This window comes from Xenopus laevis, chromosome 5L (assembly GCF_017654675.1).
Source record: "Xenopus laevis strain J_2021 chromosome 5L, Xenopus_laevis_v10.1, whole genome shotgun sequence".
NCBI classification, from domain to species: Eukaryota; Metazoa; Chordata; class Amphibia; order Anura; family Pipidae; genus Xenopus; species Xenopus laevis.
Window position 1 is genome coordinate 108,203,403 of NC_054379.1, and position 26,220 is coordinate 108,229,622.

At 37.7% G+C, this 26,220-nt stretch overlaps 1 protein-coding gene across 1 annotated transcript; it reads left to right on the forward strand.

Annotated features, from left to right (window-relative positions):
* The first annotated feature begins 613 nt into the window (after window positions 1-613).
* On the forward strand, window positions 614-19,997 carry LOC121393784 (serine protease 56-like). The gene is made up of 16 exons (XM_041563237.1): window positions 614-777; window positions 1,042-1,242; window positions 2,236-2,289; window positions 3,354-3,543; window positions 5,767-5,875; window positions 5,985-6,144; window positions 9,054-9,196; window positions 9,530-9,689; window positions 10,050-10,226; window positions 11,943-12,103; window positions 14,325-14,419; window positions 14,834-15,008; window positions 15,785-15,902; window positions 18,119-18,202; window positions 18,931-19,037; window positions 19,291-19,997. Exons 2-16 carry the CDS (start codon window positions 1,131-1,133, stop codon window positions 19,462-19,464), a joined length of 2,019 nt encoding a protein of 672 aa, XP_041419171.1. The 5' UTR covers window positions 614-777; window positions 1,042-1,130; the 3' UTR covers window positions 19,465-19,997.
* Window positions 19,998-26,220: the final 6,223 nt, after the last annotated feature.

Consider the following 26,220-nt stretch of genomic DNA (forward strand, 5'->3'; position numbering starts at 1 on the left):
AAATATGTCCCTAAGTGTTCAAACAATGGATATGCAATTGTCAAGAGTGTCCCTACACTTTGGCCACATAGGGGCTCATTTATCAACACTGGGCAAATTTCATTTATCAACACTGGGCAAATTTCATTTATCAACACTGGGCAAATTTGCCCATGGGCAGTTACCTATAGCAACCAATCAGTGATTAGCTTTTTGAAGCCAGCTGCAAGTACAACAATGAATGCAGCAATTTGATTGGTTGCCATGGGTTACTGCCCATGGGCAAATTTGCCCAGTCTTGATAAATTACCCCCATAGTGTATATGTGTGTGGCTGTGGCATAAAAAACCTTGAATATGTCTACATATATTTGTAGAAGCAAAATCTCATTGCATCATGGAGTGTTTGTTCCACACTATTTTCCCATATTATACGTAGCTGAAGCATCGGATGGCTAATTTTGGAAGAAGGCAGACACTGTACAACAAAAAGGCATAGACAGCAATAATTAGGGGAGTACCCATTAATATCTGACTTTGTACAGGAACTGTACGCACTGTACGCTATTACTTGACAATGCATGCTAACTATTTTTTGCTGTCAGCGCTAAGTAAATTATATCTTATGCCCTGACAGCTCTCTCAGACAGAGGGACTCTGATCCTGGAATCTGCACTGAAAACAGCACTTCAGGCTCTGGATGTAGCTGTAAAAGAACAAGAGCAATATCAGAAGGTTTGCAACTCTTGTGTCCCCTGCCTCTTTCCAGAATGCACTAACTCAGGAGGACGTTGCAGAGGTAAGTGCATCCTTCCTGCAATCATTACGTGACACTCAATATTATCTTACTGAAGATTTGTGATTTAAGTACACTAAAAAAACTTAAATGAGGTATTGGTTCTAGAAGAAAGTTTGCTATTGAATCACCATTGAAAGCTTTTTGCTTCTCAATGTATATCTTTGATTTGAAATTTCCCCTCCTTTTGAAATGATACATTGCTAACATGGCTTTGATTTCTAATTAAGGCGCTGTTAATAAAATAACTTGTCCTAATCATCACAGGAAATTTCCAGCCTGAAGACTCAGAGCCAACATGTGATGTGATCCTGGAGGCTCATGCAAATTCGGACCCACTGGAAAGAAGCTGGTCAATGAGTCAAGTCTGTAGCTTCTACCATCAGCTGTGTCCTGAGGGGAACCTGACAGAGGACAAATGTATCCAAGCCACGGCTGGTCGGTGCCAACTGAAACTTGAAGAGTGCAGTAAGAATCTTACAAAACCCACTCTTTTTTTGTGTTCAGGTGTGGGAATTAAAAAGGAGGTGGAAAACATTTTCCAAGCCTCTCAAGCTCCATTCAGATCTATAACATGTACATTACAGCTATAAGAAAAATTAAAATAAGCTACAGGGACTGTACTCTCACAGTGAGGTGTTGCCATTAAAAATAAAAAGTTTGGTTTACAAAGTAAATGACCCCTAGATATACAGAGCTGCTGAAACTTCTTGGTCTATATAATTTACAGTGTATCTTTCCGCACTGCAATAAAATTGGAATTAAAATGATGCCTACAAAATTTTTCAGGTGGTATTAAGTATAATTAACATATTCAAACTATAAACTATGAGTTGGAATTATGACTTACTAGTTTACTGAAATTCCTTTTTTAAGTGATCTGAATTCATGCATAAAATTAAGTTTAAGTTATCACAAATTAGTCAAAATTCCCCTTTAATGCTGGAGACACACAAAGTGGGATGGCTTGGTTCTTACTTAACCTTGCTGTGTTGAAGCACTTCATGTTACTACACAGTAATATAATCCTTTTAGTCCTTTGTGTAGTTTCAGACTGCACTGCTATCATTAGGAAAGCTTCTTCCCTAAACAGGTATGGGACCTGTTATCCAAAATGCACGGGAAAATTTCTGGATAACAGTTCTTTCTGGAATTTGGATCTTTATATATATATTACGTCTACTATAAACTCATGTAAATATTAAATTAAATTAACCCAATAGGCTGGTTTTGCTTCCAATATGGATTAATTGTATCTTAGTTTGTATCAAGCTGCTGTTTTATTATTACAGAGAAAAAGTAAATCATTTTTAAAAATCTAGAATATTTGGATAAAATGGAGTCTATGGGAGACAGCCTTTCCATAATTTAGACATTTCTGTATAACGGGTTACCAGATAACAGATCCCATACCTGTACATTAATTTTCCCATACATATGTTCTGTTTTATTTATTTGCAGAGCTGGAAATGACTATGGATTATTTAAATACCTCACCAGAAGATGGAAGTCCAGGTGAGCAATGAGGTAAACATCAAATATCATTAGATCAATGTTGTAATAGTGAACTTTTACTGGTCAGGGACCATTAAATCAGCCTGTTGGCATCCCTGCACTGTAGGATGTAATTGGGAACATAAGGAACAGTTCAGTGTAAAAATAAAAACTGGATAAATAGATAAATTGTGCAAAATAAAAAAAATTCTATTATAGTAAGTTAGGCAAAAAATTTAATGTATAAAGGCTGGAGTCTCTCTATGTCTCACATAATAGCCAGAATCCAATGTCCTGATTTTCAGCTTTCTAACTCTTAATCAGCGACTTGAAGGGGGGCCACATGGGACATAACTGTTCAGTGAGTTTGCAATTGATCCTCAGCATTCAGCTCAGCAACAGTTATGGCCCATGTGGTCCCCTTAAATCACTGATTGGTTACTGCTTGGTCACCAGCGTAACCAGCCAGTGGAAACCAAGAGAGATGAAAAGCAGGTAGTGTTATGTTATGTCACACATCCAATCACTCAAGCCTTCATACATTACATTTTTTTCAACTTACTATATTAGAAATATTTTTATTTTGCACAGCCTATCTATTACCCTGTTATTTTTTTATAGTTTTAATTGTCTTCTTCTACCTGTCCAATGAGGTCACTCCCCAGATGAAAAAAACAAATGATCTGTGAGGCTACAATTTTGTTGTTATTGTTACTTTTTATAACTTATCTTCTATTTCCTCATTTAAACCACAGCCTCGTTGTTAGGGTAAAATGGTCTCAAGCAACCAGACAGCTCCTGAAATTCCACACGGGAAAGCTGCTGAGCTAGAATAAAAGAAGCTAAACAAGTCAAAAACCACAAAAAAAACACAAATAAAAAATTAAAACCAATTGCAAATAGTCTTAGAATATAAATGTCACATATTACAAGTTAATCAAAAGCTGAACCACCCCTTTAAGGAAGTGCTTTATTTGGAGAAATATAGAAATAAAAATAATTAACAGTTTTATCTTGACTGGCTTGGACTTTTTTTGAAAATCTTTCTGTATAGTAGACAAAAATATTTTTTTTCCTTGAACCAGTGACATGTGGACAGAAGTTCTCATCCACCAGCAACAACACAATCGCTAAGGGCCGCATTGTGGGTGGGAGCGTAACATCCCCTGGGTCCTGGCCTTGGTTAGTGAACCTTCGACTAAATGGAGACCTGATGTGTGGAGGAGTATTGTTGGATGACATGTGGATACTTACAGCTGCTCACTGCTTCACTGGGTATGGAATGAATGTATATGTGTCTGTTACAATTCTTGGAGCAAGGTGCAAAGTGCAAGAAAAAAAGAACAAGTCACCATGTTAGCTCTGTGATTGCCAACCCTCTTTACTCAGTTTTTCAGGATTCATTGAGATCTGGCATAGTGCCGAGAGACTGGCGAATTGCTAATGTGGTGCCTCTATTCAAAAAAGGTTCCCGTTCTCAGCCTCAAAACTATAGGCCGGTTAGTCTGACGTCAGTGGTAGGAAAGCTTTTCGAAGGGTTAATAAAGGATAAGATACTGGACTTCATAGCAAATCATAATACTATGAGTTTGTGCCAGCATGGTTTTATGCGTAATAGATCTTGCCAGACTAACTTAATTTCTTTTTATGAAAATGTAAGTAGAGACCTCGATTCTGGGATGGCAGTGGATGTGATTTACTTAGACTTTGCTAAAGCATTTGATACAGTGCCACACAAAAGGTTACTGGTTAAATTAAGGAATGTTGGCCTGGAACATAGTATTTGTACCTGGATAGAGAACTGGCTAAAAGATAGACTACAAAGAGTGGTGGTAAATGGAACATTTTCTAATTGGACCAGTGTTGTTAGTGGAGTACCGCAGGGCTCTGTACTAGGTTCAACTTGTTTATTAATGACCTTGAGGTGGGCATTGAAAGTACTGTTTCTATTTTTGCAGATGATACTAAATTGTGCAGAACTATAGGTTCCATGCAGGATGCTGCCACTTTGCAGAGTGATTTGTCTAAACTGGAAAACTGGGCAGCAAACTGGAAAATGAGGTTCAATGTTGATAAATGCAAGGTTATGCACTTTGGCAAAAATAATATAAATGCAGTTTCCTTAAATGAGAAGGATCTAGGGGTCTTTGTAGATAACACGTTGTCTAATTCTGGGCAGTGTCATTCTGTGGCTACTAAAGCAAATAAAGTTCTGTCTTGCATAAAAAAGGGCATTAACTCAAGGGATGAAAACATAATTATGCCTCTTTATAGGTCCCTGGTAAGGCCTCATCTGGAGTATGCAGTTCAGTTTTGGACTCCAGTCCTTAAGAGGGATATAAATGAGCTGGAGAGAGTGCAGAGACGTGCAACTAAATTGGTTAGAGGGACGGAAGACTTAAATTTTGAGGGTAGACTATCAAGGTTGGGGTTGTTTTCTCTGGAAAAAAGGCGCTTGCGAGGGGACATGATTACACTTTACAAGTACATTAGAGGACATTATAGACAAATAGCAGGGGACCTTTTTACCCATAAAGTGGATCACCGTACCAGAGGCTACCCCTTTAGACTAGAAGAAAAGAACTTTCATTTGAAGCAACGTAGAGGGTTCTTCACAGTCAGGACAGTGAGGTTGTGGAATGCACTGCCGGGTGATGTTGTGATGGCTGATTCAGTTAATGCCTTTAAGAATGGCTTGGATTATTTTTTGGACAGACATAATATCAAAGGCTATTGTGATACTAAGCTCTATAGTTAGTATAGGTATGGGTATATAGAATTTAATTAAAATTAGGGAGGGGTGTGTGTATGGATGCTGGGTTTTCATTTGGAGGGGTTGAACTTGATGGACTTTGTCTTTTTTCAACCCAATTTAACTATGTAACTATGTTATTGGCACTTTGCACTGTACCCTGTAGACAGTGCTCACAGGTACAGGTCTGGAGGGCAAGGGCCTTTACTTTCGGCATGACTACAGCATTATCTGCATTACTCAGTGTTTTATTTATGAGGAGCAGACTGTGAGAGGCACATAGGTATCCCACCCCTATCTCCAAACATGCACAAGGTGCAAATGAGCTCAATGGAAGACAGTAAGGACATTTGTGCATTGTACTCTGCACAGGTGTTACTTGTGAGAGTTGTATGTATAGATGTGTGAAGTGTTCTGAAACCACCTGAAGAATCTGCTTGGATGAGTAGTGAAACATCTTCAATAATTACTCAGCAAGTCCAGTTGTTTTAGAATTACTTATGCTAGATATACCATGACCTGGATGAATGACTATCTTTATAGTCATACTCAGTGATAGGTTGCTACAGGTTATTGCCCATGTGCAATTTTGACTATTGTTGATACATAAGACCAAAGCTTGTACTTTATGATGATCGGATACTGAATTTCATATTGCAAATATAACTAAAACAGTACTTTATTTTGAAAGTAAAAGTGTAGCATTGTACTGAGTTTTTACAACAATTCTTTTTCTCTCGAAACAGGAATGTTAATTTACTCCAATGGACAGTAGTGGTTGGTCAGTATGATCTCAGCAAGAAGGTTCAAGGAGAGAAGACTTTTCAAGTTAACAGGATTGTGACGCATCCAAAGGTATAAATATTTCTTCTAAAAAGCGAAAAGTGCCACAGTTCTACTTAGCAGCATATTTATTGCTACCATCCCAAATACAACTGAACTGATATGTGAATCCTGTTTTCAGTTTAACCAGAAAACCTTTGATAATGACCTTGCCCTGCTGGAACTAACCAGCTCAGTCACAGCTTCAGAAAGTGCAAGACCAGTGTGCCTTCCGCCAGTGCCTATAGATCCAGCCCCTGGCACTAACTGCTACATTGCTGGATGGGGCTCCCTCTACGAAGGTCAGTATAGATACAGTATATATAACTTAAACTATTATAAAGTTACTGTATATATGAAAGGGGCAGCAGAAAAGGGTCAGTTGCTTTATCAACTGTATTGCTAATTAGAGGGGAATGAATGACATTAATAGAAAAAATATGTATAATACAAACAACTTAAAAATAATTTACTGACTTATCCACTTTGTAGCAGTAAGTTGGGAGTGTAATGTACAGTCATATGAAAAAGTTTGGGAACCCCTTTCTGCCTGCTTAATAACTTACTCCACTTTCAACAAAAAAAGATAACAGTGGTATGTCTTTCATTTCCCAGGAACATCTGGGTACTGGGGTGTTTTCTGAACAAAGATTTTAGTGAAGCAGTATTCAGTTGTATGAAATTAAATCAAGTGTGAAAAACTGTCAAAAATGCGGGTACCCTTATAATTTTGCTCATTTGAATGCATGTAACTGCTCAATACTGATTACTGGCAACACCAAATTGGTTGGATTAGCTCATGAAGCCTTGAACTTCATAGACAGGTATCCAATAATGAGAAAAGGTACAGTATTTACAGTAAGTTGGCCAATTGCAACTTGTGCTTCTGTTTGACTTTCCTCTGAAGAGTGACAGCATGGGATCCTCAAGGCAACTCTCAAAAAAATCTGAAAACAAAGATTGGTCAGTATCATGATTTAGGGGAAGACTATAAAAAGCTATCTCAGAGGTTTAAACTGTCAGTTTCAACTGTAAGGAATGTAATCAGGAAATGGAACAGTTGCTGTAAAACCCAGGCAGGCCAAGAAAAATACAGGAGCGGCATTGTGAGAATGGTTACAGACAACTCAAAGATCACCTCCAAAGACCTGCAAGAACATCTTGCTGCAGATGGTGTATCTGCACATTCTTCTACAATTCAGGGCAATTTGCGCAAAGCATCTGTATGGCAGGGTAATGAGAAAGAAGCCCTTTCTTCAATCACGCCACAAACAGAGTCACTGGTTGTACGCAAAAGCTCATTTAGACAAGCCACGGTCATTTTGGAACAAAGTGCTTTGGACTGATGAGACAAAGATTTAGTTATTTGGTCATAACAAAAAGCACTTTGCATGGTGGAAGAAGAACTTCGCATTCCAAGAAAAGAACCTACTGTCAAATTTGGTGGAGGTTCCATCATGCTGTGGGGCGGTGTGGCCAGTTCAGAGACTGGGGCCCTTGTTAAAGTCAAGGGTCGGATGAATTCAACCCAATATCAACAAATTATTTAGGATAATGTTCAAGTATCAGTAACAAAGTTGAATTTATGCAGGGGTTGGATATTCCAACAAGACAATGACCCTAAACACTCTTTGAAATCTACAAAGGCATTTATGCAGAGTGAGAAGTACAATATTCTGGAATGGGATGATTTGAAGCAGACTGTCCATACTTGGCAGCCATCAAATTTAACTGAACTGAAGAGATTTTGTATGGTCAAAAATACCACCATCCAGAATCCTGACACTCATCAAAGGCTATAGGAGGTGTCTAGATGCTGTTACATTTGCAAAAAGAGGCTCAACTAATTATTGATGTAATATCTCTGTTGGGGTGCCCAAATGTATGCACCTGTCTAATTTTGTTATGATACATATTGCATATTTTCTGTTAATCCAATAAACTTTATGTCACTGCTGAAATACTACTTTTTCCATAAGGCATGTGCACCCAATATGTATTAAAAGGCACTAAGTTTGCTTAGGAGCAGTAACCCATAGCAACCAATAAGATGTTTACTTTTAAACAGATGACCAGTAAATTCTACCTGCTGATTGGTTGCTATGGGTTACTGCTCCTGGCAGAACTTAGTGGCTTTTATTACATAACCCCAGTTATATATTAACAGGAAGTTGCTACTTTGAATTCTCAGCCAATTATAAACAAAACTCCAAATTAAAATGATAATTAAAATATCATGCTGCTAAATTTCGGTTATTAATGTTGCAAATTTTAATAAAATTTATAACTTTTACATTTATAACTATCTGATTTTACTATGTGAGGTAAAGTAACACATGTTTTGCACCATTCCAACCAAACAGATGCTTTCTATCTAACAGATGACCAATAAATGCTACTAGCTGAATGCTATGGGTTACTTGCCCTAGTACAAACTTGTCTTTTACATTAGCTGCTTTTTTTTATGATGTAACAAAAATCAAACTCCCTGCACCAAATCTAAGGGGGTTATTTACTAAGCTCCAAATACCCGAAATTCCCTGATTTTTTTTTTTATAATAGGCTTTAAAAAAAAATCACAAATTGTTTGGAATTTATTAAACGTCGAGGGCATCTCAAACCTGTCGAGGTTGCATAAAAGTCAATTGGAACAGTCCCATTGATTTTTGGTTGTGTCATGGGTTTCAGGCAATTTCACTATGTTTTCTGAGCTTTCGGGTGAAAACTCCAAAAAATTCCGAGTTTTCGGGGGGAAATTCAAGAAAAAATCATGAAAATCAGAGCTTTTCCCGCAAAGGTAATTTTCAGGAAAATGTAATAATAAATAAGCGTTAAAAAACCCGAGCGGGTTAGATCGGAGTTTGTAGCAGCCAATACTGAGATAATTCAGGCCTTGATAAATAACCCCCATAGTAACCCATAGGTGTTGGCTTTCAAGCAGACAATTTTTTTTAATTCAAGCCCACCTTTGTACTCAAAAGTTTTTCACCCCTTACCTGAAAACAAGATTAGAGCTTCATGAAAAATATTGTTGCAGTTACCCTGCAATATTTCCTGCTCTTTTTTAGGTTTAAATGCAATTATTGTACATGCATGGATGGAACATTATCTCCCTGAATTGGGAAGATATGTCCCACATATTCACTAATGGCAGTAAAATGTGTATGACACTGGTAACATTTACATTCATTGGCTCTCTGTCAACAAACAGATGGACCCCTGTCAGATGTGATTATGGAAGCCCATGTACCAGTTCTTAGCCAAGAAGCTTGTAGAGGCACCCTGGGAAAAGACATGCTAACCAGCACAATGTTTTGTGCAGGTTACCTGACTGGTGGAATAGACTCTTGTCAGGTAATATAATGTTATTACCAAGGAAGTACAATGACATAATCTTAAATGATTAGTTCTAAATAAACTAGAGAGCACCATATTGTGAGCTACCCAACTTTTGTTCTAAGTGTTATGAAATATGATTGTTTCAAGATTGAACACCCTTAATCTTAATGGTTGTTAATAAGTTCATAAACCATTCTACAAAAAGCAACTATGAGGATCCAGCTCAAGTCAGAGACGCTGCTTTTTTGTTACTTAAGTTTTACAGAAAATGTGTACTTTCTTGATCATACACAGAAACTCATTCTGCCTGGACATTTGAACATAACTGTGGCCTTTATTCTGTTGTAGGGAGACTCTGGAGGACCACTGACATGTCAGGATCCTATTTCCAAACAATATGTTCTGTATGGAATCACATCATGGGGAGATGGCTGTGGGGAAAGAGGGAAGCCAGGAATATACACGAGAGTCACTGCCTTTACTGACTGGATCAGCCACCAAATAAAGAGTAATGATCTCCAGCACCTTGCACTCACCACTCACTTACTGGACCATTGCTGGCCAATTAATCAACATTGTTATGACAAATTGCAATACTGTATGGAGTAAATGGCTTGAATTGGTCGTGATTTCATTTAGTGTTAATCATTGGGAGTATCAATCCTATTTATAATATGCATGAAACAGAAAATACTTGATATATACTTTATACTGAAAATGTCCCAATGCTGTTAAACAATGCTTTACTTAGCTGTATATACTACAATGTATATGGGATGGGTTCTCAAAACAAATACCATCATAATTTTTGTATCCAAAGGTACTATAACATTTAGCTGCTCTTTTAATATTTCTGACTCCTCCACAGAATCTCCTCCAATAAGGGAGCCTACGTGCTTTGAACTGAGTGAACTAGGTATTCTGCATGAAAAAGGAATCAGTTCCCTCTGCTCTTTCTATAGAACGCTGTGCCCTGTGCCTTTGAGCCAGGAAGCATGCACACGTTTAACAGAAGAAAGGTGCAAACAGAAACAGCGGCGATGTGGTGAGTTCTGAGACTGAAACAAAAATGTCATTGAATAATATTTAGAGGTATCCTTAGTCCCTCATCACCACACAAGAATATTTATCTTCCTATTGGATACCTATAATGACACATGTGAATATACCCAAATATAAACCCAGAAGTAAGAGGTAGTCTTGAAGAGAGAAGTGAGAAAGATCAGCTTATGTTTCACTAAATAGCATATTGGTGCTTAGTAGGTTCAGAGTATATTGTACTTATCTAGTGGATATCCTGTCTATAGAAAGTTATTAATAAAACAGTAACTGTCAAGTGAAGGGCAACAAAGATGATTCATGGTCTAAAAAAAGCATATTAGAGAAGAACGGAAGACCTCAACATATAAAGCTACGAAGAAAGACAGAGGGGTCATATTTAGATTTCTGCAGAAAAAAAGATTTCAGAAAGAGAAATATGTATATGACCAGGAGGAACAACATGAAGTTATAAGCAGAGACATACCTGTTGTAGGGACTAATTAATCAGAGAAATGGAAACACACATGAGGTACATACAAAGCTATTTTTAAAACAAACTATCTTTGTGAATATATGGATAACATAACTGAACTATTACACCCACTATGACTTTTCACTTTTGTCACTGAGAGTATTTTTTAGGGATGCACCGAATCCAGGATTCGGCCAGGATTCAGCCTTTTTCAGCAGGATTCGGATTCTGCCGAATCTTTCTGCCCTGCCAAACCGAATCTGAATCGGGTGGGGAGGGCAATTGCATGACTTTTTGTCACAAAACAAGGAAGTAAAAATGTTTTCCTCTTCCCACCCCAAATTTACATATGCAAATTAGGATTCGGATTCGGTTCGGTATTCGGCCGAATCTTTTGTGAAGGATTCGGGGGTTTGGCCGAATCCAAAATACTGGATTCGGTGCATCCCTATTTTTTAATATGTTTTGTACCTTTAGGTCCCAGCAGTTTCTTTTTTAAGGCTACATACACACGGTGCATGTTTATAATTTTATAATTTTGGACTTAAACTCATGTATAAGTGCTTATCACAGCAAATGTGGTCACAATGCAATTGCAGCAGGCATTTTTATGTATTTTACAGTAATTCGCAAGCCACGGTATTAATTAGAATGTGGGTAAACAGGTAGAGGTGGCTGTAATTGGGACAAGAGGTAGGGTACTTGTCTTGGGTGCAAGTACCTCTGGGTCCAGCACTGCCTCAGTATATACCTTGATGGTGAGGATCCTGGAGTTAAACACTTGCACTGGTACAGTATGTGTAATCCAGTGCAGGGATGCAATGCAAATTTACTAAAAACATTACAATATTAGAGAGAAGTAAAATCAGGTCAAATTTTCTGTTTGTTATGTATTAGATTGATAGACCATTATGTAGGAACTTGTGTGTGTATACACAATAATAGAATAATGCTTTATTTTACGAGCTTTCTGGATTGCTTAATTTTCCCCACATTTATGTGAATGCAGTAAAGGTAGGCTCTGCAGTCAAAATTTGTTTTCCCTATTATATGGCAAAAAATGGATGCTAATCTCTACTTATGGGTTATACTTTCCCTTTATGAAATGAAAGTAAAAGTAGACACATTTACAAATGAGATAATAACAGAGATAGTCGAGCACTGTGCCATCGTGTACTGGGACTAACTTCAGATTCTTTAGAAATAACAAGAGTAACTGTGAAATGATCTTCTTTATCTGTTCTGCAGAGCTCCATTCGTATTTGCAAACCCTTCTCAGCTTACTGCGCAGGGCAGAGCATTTCTTGCGGGATAACATGGATTTCTCATTTTTCACCCAGACTATTCCACAGTTCATGGAGCAAGTGTACAGCAATATCTTTACCTCTAGAGTCCGCAGGGACATTCAGGTAAACAGCTCCTCTAGTGTCATACTCATTTGGCCTTTAAATGGGAAACTCACTATAGTTTAAAACAGTACTGATTTCATAACAGATTGATATTGTTTGCTTAAACATTTCACTGTTGTTTAAATTTGTACTGATACTGTACGTACTGATACTGTACAGGATAAAAATATGTCATTCTAGCACTCACCCTCCTGAACCAGAATAGAATATGTGTTGTTAACCCAATGTCTGCTCTGAATGAAACACAACTTCTGATTCTAATTATTCCAGTGATTTGAATATTTGTCTAGGCAACCCAAACACTTAAATTGAGCTGTATATCAGTGTACTTGCCACAGTTGTAATAATACCCCTTTATCCCTTAGTGGATCATCCTACTATCATCAGGATACGGAGACAGGATTTTTCATGCTAAAACAAGTAAATTAAATATCCCTAAAACAATAGTTACAACACAGTCACAGAGACCTACACCAAGAAAATATTATGAAATTAAATGAATACCTTAAATTTGAAGGACCACTATAACCTCAAACTTTTCAGTAGAGTTGTGCTCATTAGCTTTGCTAGTATTAAGGATGAATCTAATATAGGCTTTGACTGAATCCTAGTACTTTTTCTCAAATCTATACCCTTTGGGGCCGATTCATCAAGCTCGAGTGAAGGATTCGAAGTATAAAAACTTCGAATTTCGAAGTGTTTTTGGGCTACTTCGACCATCGAATGGGCTACTTCGACCTTCGACTACAACTACGACTTCGAATCGAAGGATTCGAACTAAAAATCGTTCGACTATTCGACCATTCGATAGTCGAAGTACTGCCTCTTTAAAAAAAACTTCGACCCCCTACTTCGGCAGCTAAAAGCTACTGAAGTCAATGTTAGCCTATGGGGAAGGTCCCCATAGGCTTGCCTAAGTTTTTTTGATCGAAGGATATTCCTTCGATCGTTGGATTTAAATCCTTGGAATCGTTCAATTCGAAGGATTTAATCGTTCGATCGAAGGAATAATCCTTTGATCGTTCGATCGTAGCATTTGCGCTAAATCCTTCGAATCCTATTCGAAGTCGAAGGATTTTAGTTCCTAGTCGAATATCGAGGGTTAATTAACCCTCGATATTCGACCCTTGATAAATCGGCCCCTTTGTGTCTCATTAAAATGACTCATAACCAAACTAAGTTTATTGGTTAGAATAATGAGAGAAAACATCTTTCATTGATATGGCTTCCTGGGTTAATTAACTTTAGTCTGTGTTTCAACATTATATTTATATCCTTTTTATGTCCCTATTGAATTAATAATATAACATTTATGTGAAAAAGGATATTAAAGGGATCCTGTCATCGGAAAACATGTTTTTTTCAAAACACATCAGTTAATAGTGCTACTCCAGCAGAATTCTGCACTGAAATCCATTTCTCATAAGAGCAAACAGATTTTTTTATATTCAATTTTGAAATCTGACATGGGGCTAGACATTTTGTCAATTTCCCAGCTGCCCCTGGTCATGTGACTTGTGCCTGCCCTTTAGGAGAGAAATGCTTTCTGGCAGGCTGCTGTTTTTCCTTCTCAATGTAACTGAATGTGTCTCAGTGGGACATGGGTTATTACTATTGAGTGTTGTTCTTAGACAGGGGCGTAACTAGAGAGGAAGCAGACCCTGCGGTTGCAGGGGGGCCCAGGAGTGTAGGGGGCCCAGTGAGACCCTAATTAATTTTAATATATCTTGGTAAAATAGGCCAACTTGTAAATATTTTGGGGCCCTAAATTGAATTTGCTATGTGGCCCAGTAACAACTAGTTACGCCACTGTTCTTAGATCTACCAGGCAGCTGTTATCCTGTGTTAGGGAGCTGTTATCTGGTTACCTTCTCATTGTTCTTTTGTTTGGCTGCTTGGGGGAAAAGGGAGGGGGGGTGATATCACTCCAACTTGCAGTACAGCAGTAAAGAGTGATTGAAGTTTATCAGAGCACAAGTCACATGACTTGGGGCAGCTGGGAAATTGACAATATGTCTAGCCCCATGTCAGATTTAAAAATTAAATATAAAAAAATCTGTTTGCTCTTTTGAGAAATGGATTTCAGTGCAGAATTCTGCTGGAGCAGCAATATTAACTGATTCATTTTGAAACATTTTTTTTTCCCATGACAGTATCCCTTTAAGAAAATGTTTTATTAAAGATTTAAGTCCACTTAATTTTCTTCTTTGAAAAAGAACAGATCCAAGAAACTGAAATAGTGGATAAAGAAATCAGACATGATACATCAGGCAAATCCAATGAGTCATCAGAACAGACTGAAAATAATACAGAGAGGTAATACATATATAGAGATATCAGAATGAAGCATACAGGGGTACAGTTATTAAACAGTGAAGTCGTAACCTATCCTTTAATCTGCTATATCAAGGATTATGGGCTCAAGCCAAATATGGGGTTGGAGTTCCCAAGACAGGGTTGCATATATTTTAATAGCCTTTTAAGTTTCCACATGTTACACTAATAACTGGGGGTAGAAAGGGGTACCCTTCTTTGGGTTTTAAAGGCTGTTGAGGTAGAAGAGGCAAAGGTACCACAAGATGTTACTGAAGCCAAAGCTAATGGATAGGGGCTCTAGGTGTGACCCTAAAAGTATATATTTTTGCCCCCAGCCCCCCCCCCCTTTATTTTATACCTCTACGAAGAAAGTAGCACATTTTGATCCAGATTTAATATTTTTCTCCTTTTCAGCAACGAGATACTGAAAAATAAATCCTTCGAATTGTTATTTCAAAACTGGGGCCCCGGTCTGCAAGATTGGATGATACAGTTGCGTAAGATGATGGAGGATGAGGATGCAAGATCATTACAGCAGTTCCAGGCAGATAAACAAAATATAGCAATGGAAAAAAAGCTTTTTCTCCAGGTAACATGCTGCATGGCAGAAAGACAAGGAAAAATCCACAGTAACGTGTCATTATTTCTAAAGCATTGCAGCAACGAAATCTTTCTGGACAAAAATTCCCGAAAGCCACCCCAACCCTGGTGGTACCTGCTGGTTGGAAAGGAGACAGAGAGTAGAAGAAGCTGTGCTGTTTTCCTTCTGTCACACTGGACTGGGAGCGATGCAATTCTTCCATTATCTAATTATAAATGAAAACAGTACTACAGCCTAGGATTGTGCCACCTCCAGCACAGTGTGACTGACACAACGGCAGAGCTCAGGTAAGTACCACTGGGCTGGGGGTAATTTCAGGAGACTTTTAGCCAGAAAGATGTTTGTGCCGCAACTCTTTAGTAATACTGACACATTCCTACGGCTTTAACGCATTATATACTTATGCAAACAAAATTTTTCAGTTTTTTAAGATAAAATAAAGTCACAAAATATTAATTGAGTGTATCAGTGTTTTAAATAAAAAATATAACAGATACAAAAGATTTCAGGGCAGATTTTGTAGAATGGGAGAACTGGTCAAGTGTCTAAACACTTTTGCAAGGCACTGTATAATATTAATATTGATATAAAGAGATTTATATACTTTTACATATGAATTCATGTACATGTCAACTTATGAAAATGCATGTCTCTGTCGTGGTACCCAAATTTGGTTTTGGAGACAGAGGGTAGGTTATCATTGAAATAGCAGCCTAAACAACAGGAAGTTTCCTTAATTGCCTTTTTTTTGCTTGCTGTTTTAGAGAAACGATGATACAGTGAAAACACTGGAAGTGATTGGATGGAATATGATTCACATGCTGAAATCAGAACTCCGAATGGAAAGAGCTGTAAATTTATACTTGGAAATGCCAGCTCTAGGTATGAGACCAGTGCTCATTTGTCTAGCACTTATGTCTTTCCTCTCTGATGAGGTGCAAGTTGCACACAGAAGAGTTTGCATTGCTATGATTACTTTAAAGTCTTGCTGTGATAAACAACTGAACTATTGTTGTGCCAACTAGTACTCCAACATTTTCATTCTGGATTATTTCTGGCACTAGCATTTGGCCAGTAATGAACATTTGCATCTCCCAACAAGCCTGCATCTTTGCTGACACTCCCTTATCTATCCATAGCATTTCTGAAGCTATTGGTGGATTATGAAAATCTTTTTTGAAGGCATTTTCCCAGCCCTTGGGCACTCAAAGTCACCATGGTGCAAATCTAGTATATAATTACCTCGTCTTAAAAATTAAATGTGTTATTCCTACAAAAGATGAATACTCAATATTAAAGTGAATACTTATGCATACTGCATATTTACATTTTTCTATTGAATTATTTTATTGAAAAAAATGTTTTCTAACATAAAGCAATATGACATTGAAAACGAATTTAAAACTTCGGTGCTTTGAAATAACATATCACTGAGAACAAAATATCAGTGAAGGGTTTGTTATCGTCTTTGTCATTCCCTTCTTTTCTTGATTTTTAGACTTAAACAAAGGAAAGCTACACAGTGACTGAAATGTGGTGTCGCCTTTTACACAGACATGTCAACTCACCTGTATTTTTCAAAAGTTACCTTGATTTTAGATTAAAGTGGACCTGTCACCCAGACACAAAAATCTGTATAATAAAAGTCCTTTTCAAATTAAACATGAAATCCAATTTAAACTTTTTATTAAAGCATTCATAGTTGTTGTAAGTTCATTTAAAAATCTCAGCTGTCAATCAAATATTGTCTGCCCCTCATCTATGCCATGGGCATAGAGGCGGGGCAGACAATTACTTTCACTTTCCATTCAGCACTTCCTAGATGTCACTGCTCTCCCCACATTCCCCTGTTCTCTTCACCATTTAATTGTGTAGCCAGGACATGGGGATGGACATCGGGTCCCTCATTCTGGTGCACAAACAAGATTCTGAGATGATACAAAGCTTGCCTTAAAAACAGTGTCCCCAAAATGGCTGCTGCCTGCTTGCTATCATTTTGAATTCCAAGACAGAAGGAAACAAGATTCAAATAATTTATAGAGTGTAATTAAAGTTCATTTTGCTTGACTAATGTGATAAAATAGGATTCTGAATATTTTTTTTGGGTGACGGGTCCCCTTTAATTTACCCTATCAACCTCTGTCAGTAAGATGCACCCAAACCCTTAATTGTCCACTCTATTAAAATGAATTGAATTGTTACCTGACATCCTCCAATATCCTTCCAATGCAATGTAGCAGGGCCCATGGCAAGAGGTGGGGGCCATGGCAGAACTGGGGTGGGGCAGATCTGGGTTGGCACCCCTGTATACAGTTACAATGTGACCCTCCTTCCTACTGGTAAAATAATAAAACTATACACCAGGGCCGGAACTAGGGGTAAGCAGAACCTGCTTCTGGTGCAACGATGGCAAATCTACCTACTTGTAATCTGGGCTCTTCTGCCTCCACCAACACTTGTCACCTTGCACTCTCCCCACAACATCTCCGAGCATGCACATGCACAGTCACGTGAGTGCACACGGGAGGGTGCAAGGTAGCTGGCTAGGTTATCTATGGCACATGGCTGGTCTGGTCCACCTCTACTTCATACCAGAACAAGCAGTTTGATTGAAAAATATAGTGCACTGGTGCACTTTTATACCAGCAGAAGGGAGAGCAGCACACTGTCTTGATAAAATTGACAGCTAATTGAATTTTCATACTGAAAGCAAAGTCCTAGTGTGCCCTTTCATATTATTCTGATGAATTGAGCGCACTGTGCCTATTGACACAGGGAAACACTGGAGCTGCTGCCACCTCAAAAGAGGAGATAGCTCTGTGGTTCCCACATCAGTCTCCTTCAATAAACACAGCACACTTGCACCTAAAGTATTAAAAATCAGATGCCATTTTGATGGCAAGCAATATAAATTATGACATCCAAACACAGAAGTCCAATTCACAATGGCCCCTGCAATAGCAAATTGTCACCTCACTGCTGCATTTAAATTGGTATTGTAGGAAAACTGTATTGTGGGTAAGCATGGTGACTTGTGCTCTAAATTGCACTTTGCACAGGGCACGTGTGCTCTTGATGATTTTGTTGTTTTGTCACAGAACCAAAGTCCATTGCTGACCATTCCCAGATAAGGAAGAGGGAAGTAACACAAGTGACTGAAGAGGAAAAAGAAAATCTGGGAGGTAATACAGCACTTATAAAATACAGGATATTTATAAAGGTGTGTAATCCAGTAATATCAGAAGAAGCCGCACATTACGGCATTAACATCATACTGCATTCTTAGAACAGAGATGTTGATATGTACAGTACTTAGGAAGCTGTGCAATGAAGGTGTTGCTGAGCTTAAAATTCTTATGGTAAAAAAAGATGTGTATATGTACAAATAAATTTACGCAAGTGTCATAGCATAAATTTCTGTAGTAAATCAAAATGCATATCTTTTTAATTTACACTTTGCAGTGGATTCTGAATGCTGATTTCAGATATGCTGTCAGACACTATTTACTGCACCATTTTTACATTGAACATTTATTTAATTATTTTGCACTCTATGCATCCCTAATCCCTTGCACCCATATATGGACACTTTAGAACACAGAACATTTAACAACATGGGACAAAACTTCATGTCAGCCAGTTTTTGCTGTTCTTCCTATAGCTAAGAAAAAAAAGATCTAAACATTGATTGGTTGCTATAGTTTACTGCCTAGGTGAATATTTTCCCAGTGTTGATAAATGATCCCCAAAACCATGATTTAAATCTTCATGATAATGGTGCTATTCCAGAGATTTCATGGTGTTGCCTAAGATTACTGCAGAGGTCTGAAATCAACTGTTGACATAACAGAATGTATTTCAGTGAGCTACTGACAAGTATGCTTGAAAAATATCATTAACTCATATTCAGGTTGTGGCCTTCTAGTGGAAGCAGGTCGAAAAGTTCAGTCCATTAAAGAGAAATACAGATGGATCCTGCAAGTGCCAGAGAGAGACCTCTCCATGAACTTCCAAGAGGTAGGAGGCATGGAAACCATCACAAAACTTAAAGTTCTAATGAAGGCGATATGTGGATATTACACAGAGTATAGGATATCTATACACTGTATATTGCTGTATCTGTTCTCTAACCAGAATATTTTTCATATAAAGTTTTCTTTAAAATACTTACTATAGAAAACTTTATGGCGTATTAAAATGTAGCCTACTTATTTAAAGGTCACAGTAGTGAACTAAATGACCCTGTAACATGTTATGCTTAATCTCACAGATTCTGGTGGACATGAACTCTAAGAATGGTAAAGGCCTCTACAGAGCCCGTGTCAGGGTTCAAGTAGCTGGGAAGCCGACCTCCTTTATCAGTTTAGTGGGGCTTGAGAACAGTTCTCTCTATCGTAGCATGCCAGGAATCATTGCTCTCTCAATGGATGTTCTAAAAACCTAAAGTCTATTGGAAAAAGGAGAGGAGATCATGAAGCTCAAACTTACATCTGGGTGCAGGGCCAAAGAAACCCCAGAGATCACTTCTACATTGGAAGAAGTCAATAAGAAGAGAGGCTTGACCAGTCCAATTAGCGTTAACAGACCATTGCTATGATGAAAGAAAAATATAATTTGCACCTCACTATTCATTGTACTAAAGTCCAATGGGCAAATCATAACACAAAACACAAGCATATCTATGTTGTTAGATGGTCAAACCCTTCAAAGCAATTTTGGAAGTGACAATGGGAAAAAATATTTTTGACTGTGCCGAATGCAGTGCATTCTCATTCGTGAGACACGTTATAATTCTTATTAGCAAATGAGTTATGGGTTAGACCAGTGCTGTCCAACTTCTGTGGTACAGAGGTCGAACATTTTCTGGTCTACATGGTGGAGGGCGATAATGGAAGCTCCCTGTTTTTTAACTACACCCATGTTACCACGAGAACTTTTAAGACTATATCCACATTAATGGTGGTAGCACACCAAAAAAACAAATTGTTGGTGCTCACTGCAGGGATATCATTTATCACTCATATGTGAAAAACATACCCTTAGAATAAGTGAATGTAAAATTGATCAGGGTGCTATTCTAAGCAACAATAGAGGTGTTATAGGTGTGAACAATGCAGGGGGGGTTTGAGGTGTGAACAATGCAGGGGGGGGGTTTCAAGGGTGAACAATGCAGGAGTTTACTGTCTGAATTTGAGGTTTAAACAATGCAGGGGCCAGTTAATCTCAGTACTGATACCTTTTAAATTTTACACAAGGTAAACAGGCACAGCAGGCAAACTTTAATATAGGGGCCACACAAAGGGGGGTTTTGGACCAGATGCGGGCGTTTATTATGTGGTTATTTATAAGGAGTGCAGATGGTCCAGACAAGATATTGTTAAATACACTTTGGGAATACAGTAGATAATGTCAATTGGTGTGAATATAATCTTGCTGATGTACAACATATTATATGAATTTATTTATACATAAAAATTTCTAGAATTAGACTTGCAGGGCTAGATTTTTAGGTAAGAAAAAATTTGGTTTCCCACTATGGAATATATTTATTAAAGAGTGACGCAGGGCTCGCCATAGTCCACTAGAGTCAAAGTCCACCACTCTATTTATTTCAATGGGATTTTTAAAGCTATATTTATCAAGAAGTGAACACTTGCCTTCACCCACTGATAAATATGCTCCTACATATCCCATAGATATGAACATAGAGTGGCAGACTATCATTCTGTTGGACTGTTGCAAGTATCAGTTTAACTTTTTGATAAATATGTCCCTATTCAAAGTATAGGTATCTCCTAAGAATAAGGGTCATATTCATGCTTGTTCAAGCCTTCAGGCTCCAGCAATCAAATTTGAAACCTTGTGTGAGTTTACTAACTCATGCTGGGTTTTTGGCCGACTCCCTCTGCAATCTTCTTTTTCTTAAGCAGGCTTTTGTTAAAAAAAAAAAGGTTGTCAGTCGTGTTTATAAAAACATCCTACAAAAATATACCTTCAAGTATGGTGTGTACAACATTTTTCATATTTTCTGTGGCTGTTTTCTATTTGTTCATAAAAGAAAGGCAGAGTATGCTTAAATAACTGTGCAACTGAATTATAAAAAAAAAAAACATGTTGAATCAATTGATATTGCGAAGATCATACTTGTATTCTTGGATAGCAGAAGCAGGAGAGAAACACAAAAGGATTTGTTCAACATTAAAATAATCTTACAAATAAACTCAAGAAATGGCACTGATGTTCCTAGAGTATCCATATAATGGGGATCCTGAATTTAGGAAGAAAATACGAACTGTGTTTTGCAGTCTTACTTACTGACAGACAGTTCATCAGCATCTCACCTCTAAGGAACTGTTGTCCAGCTTTTTTTCCACAATTGTAACTACGATTAAATAAGGTATGTCTCATGACTGTGACACTGCATATTTTATAAAACCATTAAAAAAATATCAATTTTTCCAGCATTAAACTAATATATATGAACAGTGTTGTGATTTCTAACATGATATTTCAGTACTTCAGTACAGAAAGCAGAATAGGATGAAAAAATGAAAAGAGCCAAAGAGCCCTTCTCAATGCAAGACATAGAAAGCCTAATAAAAACAAAAGGTATTCACATAACTCATGCTACAAACATAGCACTGCTTTAAACCCATAAATGAAGGGCTGTTATCCTCACTTAAAGGGTATGTAAAGTCTAAAAATTAAATTCCTTTAATGGGTCCACTGCCTAAAAATAAACCTATCTTCAATATACTTCCATTAAAAATTCTGTACCCTTTTCATAAAAATCATGATTTTCTGCATTTCAGCTCCCCTTCTCTCCACCCACACGGACTCCAGTCTGCATAAATTTCTTGGCCAAGCCAGCCAGCTGTTGTTGTTTTACTTCAAAACAATCTCTTCTTCTCTGAGTGTAGGGAAGCAGCGTGTGGAGTTGTCATGCAGGTTAACTTTAGTCAGGAGCGGACAAATAAATTAACCCAAAGTATCACTTATCATTTTGAAGTAAAGCAACCACCAGCCGGCCAGCTGAGTTGAGGAATTCATGCATGCTGAAGTCCGTGGGTATTGAGTGAAGGGGAGCTGGAGCACAGAAGATCACTGTTTCTATGAAAACTATACAGATTTTTTTAAATTAATGCAAATTAGAGAAGCAGTGGACCTGTTAAAGTAATTTTACTGTTTTGACTTTACATTTGCTTTAAGGAATTATAGGTTGCCTGCAAAATATATACGGTATAGTAAAGCTTGAGCTTGCATGTGAATCCTTAGAAACTGTGTACAGGAAAGTAAGCTACACAACAATATTTATGGAGTTTCAGCTTTCTGTCCAATGATTACTCTTGTCATTACAGTAGTGTAGACCTTTCAGAATCATATACTGCATACCAACTGTCCATCCTGACATTCTGCAGTGCTACATAGGGTAAAGTCACACACTGTGCCTGTCATAAAATGATGGGAGTCCACACACATTGTGCCAGTCATCAGCAGCAAAAGCAAACAAGGTTTTGAACTATATTAAAAAGGGTATAGATTCATGGAAGGAGAGGGTTATTCTTACCCTTTACTAAACACTGGTAAGGCCCACATATGACATATATATATCCACGCTAACAATTGAAAATAGTTTTTTTTAGAGTGAGAGCTGTGAATTCTCTCTCTCTGAATCAGTTGTTCTGGCAGATAAATTAGATAGCTTCAAGAAAGGGATGGGTGACTTTTTAGCAAGTGAGAAAATATTAATTTACATTATTGAAAATAGCCCTTAGTACATCCAGGGCTAGTTGATCCAGGGACTGGTCTGATTGCCATCTTGGAATTACATTTTTTTCCGCTCTGAGTCAAATTGGAAAGTCTTACCCTGGATTAACTAGTAGTTAGGGAGGTTTTATATAGACTTGAAAAGTTTAAAGTTTAATACAGGCCCGGACTGGCAATCTGTGGGTTCTGGCAAATACCAGAGGGTCTGCTATAAGGTCCCATAGAAAGTCGGTATTTAGTGGGCTTTTGGGGGCTTATTGGGCCTCTATGTGGGATTATTGGGCCTTGGTGTACCTGAAATGCCAGGGCCTATTTTAATTCTCAGTCTGGACCTGGTTTAATGGACATATATATCATTTTTATACTGTGTTCTGGGATGAGCAAAGTATTTCTGTCATAATGTTCTGGGGTATTCTATATGAAACTGGCACTATAGTTGTCCTGCAGGGTATTCTCGGGTATTATACATGATATTTGTACTGTATTTATTTTGCCATGTGTTCTGGGATATATAAAATTGGTAATATACATAAAGTTTCTAGTGAATTTATCCTGCATGTGTTCTAGGGTATTACACATGGAATCGACCCTTGGATACTATAAAGGATTTGTATCCCCTGGGGGGTGGGCCCTGCTAGCTTAGTAGTATATGGCTCCATGATTATTGATGGTGGCCATGATGGATCAGTTAGCAAAATGGCACATGCTGATTGATTGCTAAAGGTAACTTGATTAGATTATTATATAGTCCCCATGTTTCATGTCTTATGCCTATTTGAATGTAAGAATGCAATTTTGTGTGCAAAGTGTTTGATTCTAATGGATCAGGAGGGTATTTCTGGGACTACACTCCATCTGTCTTTGCCCTTAATGTAACACTAGGTCTGAGGGAATTAGATTTCTTGGCAAAGCCCAGCAAGCAGCCCACCTTTTCTATCATTTAGAACTTGTGGCTCTGTTTAAGTGACAAGTTTTATTGGTTCTTCAACAATACAGTATCTAACTATACACATTTTTTACACGTGGACTGTAAATTTTGTCCACTAACTCAGAAATATTTAGAGAAAATCACTCGAAAACTTGAGTCATATGATCTATAAGTGCAAAGAAGAAAATAACATAAGAATATTTTCTTAAAGGAGAACTAAACCCTTAATTAAAAAAACCCTACCCCCCAACCCTAGCCCCCCCCAGCCTAGGTGTTACCCTGGGTAAATGCCCCTTCTCAGATTCAGGGCATCAGAGTTTACAGGCACCGTCTTCTTCTCTTCGGTAATCTTTGGAATGAGATTGGTGTATCGGCGCATGCGCAGTTGAAGCAATCTTCAGCTGCTCATGCTCCGAAAGTCATGGAAATTGCCGAAGTGAAGGAAGAAGACCCAAAGATTACTGAAGTGCCGGAAGATGGCACCCATAAACTCTGATGCCCTGAATCTGCACTGAGGGGTAATTAAAGCGTTAGGGACATTTACCAGAGGTAGCAGCTAGGCTGCGGGGGAAGAGGGAGGGGGCCTATGTAGGGTAGGGGGTAGGGTTTTAGTTCTCCTTTAAAGGGATTGTTCACCTTTAAATAACTTTAAGTATGATGTAGGGAGTGATATTCTGAGACAATTTGCAATTGGTTTTCATTTTTTATTATTTGTGTTTTTTGAGTTATTTAGCTTTTTATTCGGCAGCCCTCCAGTTTGCAATTTCAGCAATCTGGTTGCTAAGGTCCAAATTACCCTAGCAACCATGCACTGATTTGAACAAGTGACTGAAATATGAATATGAGAGGCCTGAATAGAAAGACGAGTAATAAAAAGTAGCAATAACAATACATTTGTAGTCTTACAGAGCATTTGTTTTTAGATGCAGTCATTCACCACCATTTGAAAGTTGGAAAGTAGAAGGCACATAATTAAAAAATATATACAAATTAAATAATGAAGACCAATTAATAAGTTGCTTAGAATGGACCATTCCATGACATATTAAAAGGTAACTTGAAGCTGAACCACCCCTTTAATGTTATAAATAATTATGTCAATATTTAGTTATCAAAGGAAAAACTGAAAGCAGGGAGGTTCCTGGCTGCTCGTTATTTAATAACACTTCCGAAAATGTTGCTTCCTCTGTGAACCAGATGCAGCTGTTGTTTGGATAAGAGTGACAGAGCGGCTGGAGCCTCAGTGAATGAAGTATCACTCTGCCCTCGGCCATATTAACATATAAACTCTCTCCAATCACAGTCCGAGGAAGAGCAGCCCGGATGTTTAGAAATCTGCTCTCATTCTCCAAATTACTAGGCAAGGACCAGTTTATGGGTTACATGATGACAAATAGGATTAAAACAAAAACTAATGTTAATTCATCTACAAACTTATTTAAGTCCCTGTTAATGTAACTTTATACACATTGCTTATAACTCCAGATGTTACATAATTCCATATCCACCATCTCCACTGTTCCCTGTTTCTTAATTTATCATCTCCGGTTATGTATCATATTTCTTATATTATTTCTACCATGTAGCCTCTTCAACATGCCCTTCTATTTACTCTTTCTGACAAATACTATACAGTCTAACATTGATTTTAACTAATTTTACATTTCTGTCATTTTATTATTTTATTTTTAGGTCCCACCATCCCATTATAACACGTTTTTCTCTGAATATACATAACCTGCCCAACATATTTACTTTGATAAAAAACGCTAAGAAAGCTGTAATGTAATTCTGCTTCCGTAACTTATTTAATAATATTTTATGTTCATCCAGTTCCTATAATGGTAATGAAAAGCAGCAATGATAGATACTGTAACAAATATTTCCCCTGGGCTCTGGCTGAACATTAGTAGATGAAAACATAATTCTAAACACAGAAATAAATACTAGCTGTACAGTTATCTGCCCTGATTATTTTGTTGTTGTTTGGCATGTTTTCTCTATGAATGCTTTGCACTTATCCCAGGGACAAAACAAGAGTCTTTCTAACTAGTGTTAGAACTATAGATATACACTGATTGGGTGACATTTTATCTCACAGGAGGGGTATGCACATTTGTCTACGTTTGTTTATATGACCTTGAGCAACTGTTCTCCCTTTTTTTTAAGTTCTGCAAAACTGTGGCTCCTATTATTTTAAACATAATTTACAGTTCCAAAGTGACCACATTTTGTTTGCATACTGGCTTATTAAACCACATCCTGAAGAACACAGGGGTTTATATACCTCTCACAATACCCAATATTTCTACAATATGCAAGATGGTGTCAGTGGCAAGCGATTCAGGGCTAGTGTGTGACGGGCATGCCTGGCTGACGGTTGTTTGATTTGCTTTTCCTCCCAGCAGATTATTTACTCCTGTAGCATTGCACCTGTCCCTGTCTGTCTTCATTCAGCCTCAAATTTCTCTTCTAGAATCCATCCCATTCTGTTCGTTTGCAGGG

Excerpts from the sequence above, each read along its gene's own strand:
- LOC121393784 (XM_041563237.1), top strand. The coding sequence starts at position 1,131 with ATGAGTCAAGTCTGTAGCTTCTACCATCAGCTGTGTCCTGAGGGGAAC. Across the intron at positions 9,197-9,529 it reads GTGGAATAGACTCTTGTCAG|GGAGACTCTGGAGGACCACT; the intron begins GTAATATAATGT and ends ATTCTGTTGTAG. Across the intron at positions 9,690-10,049 it reads GATCAGCCACCAAATAAAGA|AATCTCCTCCAATAAGGGAG; the intron begins GTAATGATCTCC and ends ACTCCTCCACAG.